At 43.0% G+C, this 7,830-nt stretch overlaps 1 protein-coding gene across 4 annotated transcripts; it reads right to left on the reverse strand.

Annotated features, from left to right (window-relative positions):
- Nucleotides 1-291: 291 nt before the first annotated feature.
- Nucleotides 292-7,595, reverse strand: LOC115103442 (transcription factor Sp3-like). 4 transcript variants are annotated; one of them, XM_029624525.2, is made up of 8 exons: nucleotides 7,455-7,594; nucleotides 7,242-7,362; nucleotides 7,028-7,119; nucleotides 6,768-6,863; nucleotides 5,018-6,227; nucleotides 4,257-4,443; nucleotides 3,713-3,909; nucleotides 292-2,338 (listed from the first exon to the last, which is right to left on the reverse strand). In XM_029624525.2, the coding sequence occupies exons 3-8, from the start codon at nucleotides 7,088-7,090 to the stop codon at nucleotides 2,031-2,033; spliced, it is 2,061 nt and encodes a 686-aa protein (XP_029480385.1). In that variant the 5' UTR covers nucleotides 7,091-7,119; nucleotides 7,242-7,362; nucleotides 7,455-7,594; the 3' UTR covers nucleotides 292-2,030. The 4 variants fall into 4 exon arrangements, with proteins under 4 accessions (XP_029480385.1, XP_029480248.1, XP_029480183.1 ...); XM_029624388.2 differs by lacking the exon at nucleotides 7,242-7,362 and having other exon boundaries at nucleotides 6,768-6,854; nucleotides 7,455-7,595; XM_029624323.2 differs by lacking the exon at nucleotides 7,242-7,362.
- Nucleotides 7,596-7,830: the final 235 nt, after the last annotated feature.

The raw sequence follows: 7,830 nt of genomic DNA on the forward strand, positions 1-7,830 counted from the left end.
CTTTGGCTGCAGTGACATCTACTGGACTGGACAGCCAAACAGAGAGAGAGGTGCCAACACGTTAAGAAGTCCAATGACAATGTGCAGAATAATCTATGAGAACTGACGACTCTTGTGGCACTACTCCAATAACATTATTTCACAAATACTGAATTTCTGGTTTCAATATGATTATGCCACTTGGATGCAGTGGTAATACCACGACTGGAACGCATTTTTGACCAATCAGATTGCCGTTTCATAGTATAAGATATAATAATATAATAGTAGAATAATAACACGACAACTTACTAGCAGGTAATGTTTAGTCATTTTAGTATGAAATAATATGCTGTGCACAAAAAGTGGACCTTGTACAATTGTTTTGCGCTTTTTGAAAACAAAACAGAATAAAATATGTGAAATGAATACCAAATGTTACAAAATGTTCATAATGAACCAAGGATTTATAACATGACAAACATCCAGATCGAAACTTTCTGAGATTGTAAAAATGTCATGATCACTTCTAAATGTGAATCTGTGAGGTATAACAGTGTTTTGTTCATGACCACACAAGGTATAGTACATTTCAATGACATGACGGTGGGCTTAAAGCCACTGGGGGGGGGCCTTATGAGTTGAAAATATATTCCAGAACGTCACAACAAACAATCCCGGCAGCAGACACAATGCACACAATTCACTTTCTTCAATCTTACATTTCATCATCTGAATAAAAACCTAGATACGTAGATATATTACCACAGAAAAGGGACTCAAAACCCATTCCAATTAAAAGAAATAAGACAGAGACAGAAACATGTATACTAAACTGACAGTGCTGAAAGAGCATAACCAACACAGTTCCATGGGCAGTGTACAAAGAGTTTCATACAAAAAGATCATTAAACAAACTGCAGGTGAAGAGAACAGTGCTATTAAAAGAGTACCGACCTACCGCGATACAGTGACACCATTTCATTTCTGTTTTAAGAGGACTGATTGATTGAGGCGCGGACACAGAATGCATCTTTTTACCTAACTATTACATAAAAGTAAGGGGGGGGGGTTGTCATTTAAAGACTGACACATACAGTTCAAAGAGCATAGGTAACATGGCGACAGCATAATTCACCTTGGCTTTTGGTCCATGGAATAACACATCTCTACACAACACCCCATAGCAGCCCTAGCGACCACAGCGGAGGATTGTTCTACCGTGCAAACTGACAGCACTGCATGACCAAGTCACCCTGAGATTAGTCAAATTTGGCAATTTAACCCCTAACCATGGCTTTTTTTTCTCTCATGTAAATGACTCATCTATTTTGTTTAAATTGAGAATCATTTAGAAATATTTTTTTCAAAAGAAACACATGAATATTACACTATACACATTTTAAAAAACCTTGATGTTGGACCTTGGTGTTGGATACCACAAAACCAGTCTACTATGCAAAGCCTAATATAAAGGAGCTGCAACACTCAAAACACTTGATTTGCAAGAAATGCATATTACATCAATTGTGGTTGTTGAATAGGAATTATACAGCATTTTAAATAGACAATTGTTTTCTTTTATGCCACCTGCAATATTATTCAGAATGCAACTGGGGGGTTAAGAACTGCATACGACAAAAAAAAGTTCAATTACATTACAACATTTACATGATGACACATCTGGACGTAAGAAATAACTTACTTCAGGAAAATAACAGGAGTCACACTCAATGTTAACTAAATGTTTTGCTTAAAGGAATCTGACAGACCTAATATCCAATCACTTCATTTCTGTACCAATATTTTTTATACACATTTAACTCAAACCTTGAAGTAATTAACAGTATCTTAAAAACCACACGCCATTTCACCTTTTCAACTCCACAATATGATACAAAATAAGGCATTTTAGTGGGTATGTATTGGAACCACATTTAATGCTATCATTCTTCTTAAAAATATAATATATATTCATGTATGTATATATAAAAAATAAAAACAAGCAGGGAACATTAGCGATGAAGAAGTTCATGAAGCGTTAATGAGTGTCACTGTGACTCGGCCACCGCTAAGACTTCTCCGGCTGCTACGGTGACTAGCTGCAGGGGGATCTCAGCGTTGGCCAGAATGTCCTGGGCGTTACTGGAGCCTTGCTGGATGTTGGTGAGGATGAGGGTGGTGCTGCCAGCCGTGATGATGCTGTCTGACGAACCCGCAGACTCCATGGAGGCCACCACCGCGCTGCTCACAGAGTTCATGACTCCTTTCTTGTTCAAGTGCGTTTTAATGTGCTTGGCCAGGTGGTCGCTCCGCATAAAGCGCTTGGAACACTCCGGGCAAACAAACTTCTTCTCCCCTGTCACAGAGAGACCAGACAAGGTTAAATAGTCGGACAGACCACACTGAACAAAAATATAAATGCAACATGTAAAGTTTTGGTCCCATGTTTTATGATCTGAAATAAAAGATCCCAAAATTTTTCCATACGAACAAAAAGCTTATTTCGCTCAAATTTGGTGCTCAAATTTGTTTACATCCCTGTTAACGAGCCTTTCCCCTTTGCCAAGATAATCCATCCACCTGGCTGGTGTGGCATATTAAGAAGCTGATTAAACAGCATGATCATTACACTGGTGCACCTTGTGCTGGGGACAATAAAAGGCAATTATAATGTGCAGTTGTGTCACACAACACAATGCCACAGCTGTCTCAAGTTGGGGGAGCGTGCAATTGTCATGCTTACTGCAGGAATGTCCACCAGAGCTGTTGCCAGAGAATTTAATGTTAATTTATCTACCTTAAGCCACCTTCAACGCTGTTTTAGAGAATTTGGCAATACGTCCAACCGGCCTCACAACCACATATCACGTGTAACCACAGCAGCCCAGGACCTCCACATCCGGCTTCTTCACCTGCGGGATCATCTGAGACCAGCCACTCGGACAGCTGTTGAAACTGAGTTTGCAATCAAAGAATTTCTGCACAAACTGTCAGAAACAGTCTAAGGGAAGCTCATCTGCGTGCTCGTTGTCCTCACCAGGGTCTTGACCTGACTGCAGTTCGACGTCGTAACCGACTTCAGTGAGCAAACGCTCACCTTCGATGGCCACTGGCACGCTAGAGAAGTGTGCTCTTCACGGATGAATCCCAGTATCAACTGTACCGGGAAGACAGCATGGCGTTGTATGGCGTTGTGGGCGTGCGGTTTGCTGACGTCAATGTTAACATAGTGCCCCAATGTGGAGGTGGGGTTATGGTATATGGGCAGCTATAAGCTATGGACAATGAACACAATTGCATTTTTTAAAATCGATGGCAATTTGAATGCACAGAGATACAGCGATGAGATCCTGAGGCCCATTGTCGTTCCATTCATCCTCCGCCATCACCTCATGTTTCAGCATGATAATGCATGGCCCCATGTTGCAAGGAAGTGTACACAATTTTTTAAAGGTATCTGTATTCCCAGTCATGTGAAATCTATAGATTAGGGCCTAATTTATTTATTTCAATTGCTGGATTTTCTTATATGAAGTGTAACTCAGTAAAATCTTCAAAATTGTTGCATGTTTGCATTTATATTTTTGTCCACTGTCTATCACTTCTAAATCACTACTATGAACTCATTATGTAATCTGTATTATAGGACTAATGCTAATGTACTAAATTATATATTTCAGGTTTTCAAATGAAAAATGTCATGCAAATGTTGACGTGAGTGAGAGTGCACCTGTGTGTGTTCTCCGGTGTCTCTGCAGTTCGTCGCTACGCGTGAACCTCTTCCCACAGTACATCCAGCTGCAGACGAAGGGTCGCTCCCCTGAGTGCCAGCGCAGGTGCGCTCGCAGGTGGGATGTCTTCCCGTACACCTTCCCACAGCCCGGAATGTGACAGATGTGCTGCTTCTTCTTGCCCATGTTGGATCCTCTGAGAGAACACATAGAAACACACTAATATATCAAAGAAACACATTCATATACTGTACTTAGAGCCAAATAGACCTGAACTTGCTCTGGGGTTTATTTGGCCCTTGCGTGCCAATGCTGGTGACCGGGTCAACAGTCAAGACTTTCAGGGGGCTAATGGAAGATGATTTTGAAAAAGGAATTTTGTTACAGTAGGACTGTGTTAGATTGAAGGGGAAAACATATTTATCTTTCCCTTATAATTGAAACATCATTAGTAAAGGAAAGATTCCATCCAGTGATTTCTGACCACCATAAGCCACTCTAATCGTAGCCGATTAAAACAGAGTACAGTATGAACTCACTCACCTCCCTCCAGCCTCTTTGCAGTTGGGGCAGGTGCAGGCCACCCTTCGTAGCCTCTTGCCCCCCTCGTCGAGCTGGTCCTCCACGTCCACTAGCCTGACCCGCAGGTGGGACAGGTCACTGGTGTTCAGAGTGGAGTCACTGCCCAGCTGCCAGTTCTCTGAGTCCGGCTCCTCCTTTATCTGGATATCTGGAGGGAGACCAATCAATATGACCACAACCATTAACAATTGCATGCTAAATGGCCTGCAAAAGCTACAGCGAAAAGTGCTTCTTCGCTAAATGCTTTAAAAAAAGATTGTGACAGTTTGGCTATGAACAAATTCGAAACCCCTATTCAAACTTGACAATGTCTGGATGGATAGCTTGAAAATAAAAAAACACTTGATAATTTACACTCCCTTTAAATCTTCAAATAATTTATAATATGCTTGCATCTCACATATCTATGAAATAATCTTAATTACATGGTCAGACAATTGTTTAAAGACCTGCTAAGTTTAGTGTTCTATTGGTAAATGTGTGTACGTTTACAAGTTAGAAAATTATTTTCCTACAAAAAAACAACGTGACAATAATCTTCAACAGCATAAATAATGCCTGTTGACTCAGGAGGCTCCTGTCAGGTGACTCGATACTGTAAATAGTGCTTCCTGCGGATTAGCTTTTTTCCCCAGAACCCCATGGTTTCTTACATACAACCAACAGTGTTCTACACTATCATGGTGGGCATGTCTTATTGATGATGGAGGAGGAGACTGTACCTCCAGGGCTGTCGGTGTCCTCTGCCTGTTGGAAATGAATGCCTGTCTGGGCCAAAGAGTTAACAGTCACAGTCTGCAGGTTGGGGATCTGTTGCGCTCCTCCCTGGCCCAGAGACAGGGCCTGCAATGGGGCCAGGGTGATCTGCTGGGCTGGGTTGGTGGGCAGCTGGATGTTCTGCAGGTTTTGGACCCCCTGCACCTGAAAGGTCTGCCACTGGATCTGGCCTGAGGGAGTGACGGTCTGGGCCTGGATGATGAAGGTCCCTGGGTTGAAGAGCTGCACGTTCTGCCCCCCTCCTGCCTGCACCACCTGACCATCACTGGTCTGGACCGGCACTTGCTGCAGCTGGATGATGGACTGGCCTGAGGAGACCTGGATGTTCTGAACATGGTTCTGATGAACGTAGCCCTCCTGGAGACCAGAGGGATCTGTCTGCTCTGTGGCTTGGGTCAGAACACCCGGCTCATCTATGCTCTCAGGCAGCTGGGCCGAGGATGTTGGTAGATACATTTCTGAGTTAGCATTCGAGTCATTTACAGATAGAGTTTGCGAGAGCTGGTCAGCTGTCTTCTCCAAACTCTCAGAACTGTCTACAGGCTGACTGGTCATGATTAGCTGGCCATCAGAAGTGACCCCTGTTGCTATAGTCTGAGCACCAGAGAGGCCCAGAGAGTCCAAGTCCACACTGTTAATGGGGACAAAGGTGATGTTCCCTGGCAACCCCATAGGCACATTTGTGACAACCTGTCCCTGGTTGTTAAAGGTGGAGCTGCCGATAGAAACACCCTGGATCTGCTGGACATGACCAGTCTGTGATATGAGGTTTTGGTTGTTAGTAAGGATGTCTCCAGCCCCTGTCACACTTATAGTTTGAGTTCCTTCAGGCAAGATCTGGATCTGCCCTGTGGCATCTTGGCTCAGAGTGGCCCCCTCCACACAGGAGGTGGAGAAGCTTAGTTGCTGTCCATCAGCTGTCTGAATGTACTGAATGTTAGGCACTGCGTTGGCGGAGGCGTCGCTTCCTGATGTCACAAAGATCGGTTGGCTCTGAAGGTTCTGGAGAGGAAGAACATACTGTCCGTTTGATGTCATAATCCGCTGAGTCTGGATATGGACCGCGCCAGGTTCCTCGTTCACTGTTGTTGTGGGGGTCAAAACCTCCCATCTATCTGGGTTCCCTGTTAACTGGATGGATGTTAGGTTTGTAGTCTGTGGATTAAAAAAAATATTGTTTTGGTGAATAAAACAAATGAATTAGCATAGAAGATGCATCGTCAAGATGCAGATTGCAATGTTGTGATTATGTAATGTTAATGTTAGACATAGCAGTGAAATGTTGACTGCAAGCCAAATAGTTATTGTATTCAGAAATCTAGCCAGTTGGAAAAGACATGGCATTAAGTGTTATTATTCAAGAAAATGTCAAATATATAATTTATACACTGAATGCATAAAAACCACAAACGCTATGAGTTTTGGTGCACGATTTAGCAACAAATGTGAAGACTGATTTAGAGGAGTTTCTTGACCAGATTCCATGTTTGTCTAGAGAAGGTGCATGAGGAACCTAATTTCTAGTGTGTGATCAAAATATGAGCACACTGCATGAGTACCTTTTGGGAATATCTCATTCACAACAGCACTGAACTACAACTCTGCCGACACCACTCGCGTTCTATTACAAAAAAATATAGATTCCTTTTTGGGTCGATTACATACATTCTAGCAGAGCCAGAGGTGGTGACTTACCACTACAGCGGCAGCACCGTTATCCCTCTCTGACGATGGCGACCCGATCTTGCTGCAGGTAGCTGCCAGCAGAGCGAGCGGTGATGGCTGAGTGTCCTACCCACAATGGGCGGGTTTAAAACGAAGAAAGTGGGTGGCCGTTAGTCCCGGAGCCACACAGGAAGTTCGACTTTTACTACAAATTTTAAAACGTGTGAACTTCACAAAGCACTTACTGAAACCCTGACCGAGAACTACAAGGGGCAAATTCTAAATAGTACCTGATCTCCTGTGCCACCGTCTTGCTGCAGAAACTCGCGTTGACAGCTGTCCAAGGCAGCCATTTCCTCTTGTTTCACTGGCTGCTCTGGGGCTACATGGCACGGAAAGAAGGAATCGGAGCAAAACAAGTTAAGTTCAATCTCCACACGGAAAAGGGCAGCACATTGGTTTGTAGTTATTCCAACAACGTTATACACTTCAAGCTGGACTGACCTTCGTTACATTTGCGGTGTGGAGTTGATGATCAAACTGAAGCCATTTAGCTACGAATCATACATAGCTTTGTGATAATTGTTGTTGCTAGCATGCAGGCTAACGTTTACTGTTGGCTAAACTGTTGAAAAAGATTAGCCAGTTATAGTTAGCTAACATTAGCTTAGCTAAAGGGTGCACAGACATACCGATGTTAGATTGAATATTACATACCAGTCATTGCGTGAATTATTTAAATTCGCAGAATCCCGGTATTATCACACGCCAAACATGATTACGTTAATCGAAGGCAAGCTGAAAACGGTGATTCTAGTCAATTTTTTTCTATTTTGATTGACGGTGCGGAAAACGCAAAGGGTGGGGCCTGCAAGAGTCACGTACAGGAAATCCCGCCGTTCTTCTTAAACCCAATTGGCTACCGTCTTTTATTCTCTGTATTATCATTCACCAGTGTCCATGTCAGTCATTTTCTGACTAATTCCTTTCCTGTGTATTATTCTTTCAACAATGATAATATGGTGCCAGGAGTTATGATGGCCATTGTTAATCGTTCATGTATTGAAGCCTTCTGCAGCCACAGTGGATTTTA

Source organism: Oncorhynchus nerka, linkage group LG1, assembly GCF_034236695.1.
Source record: "Oncorhynchus nerka isolate Pitt River linkage group LG1, Oner_Uvic_2.0, whole genome shotgun sequence".
Lineage (NCBI taxonomy): Eukaryota > Metazoa > Chordata > Actinopteri > Salmoniformes > Salmonidae > Oncorhynchus > Oncorhynchus nerka.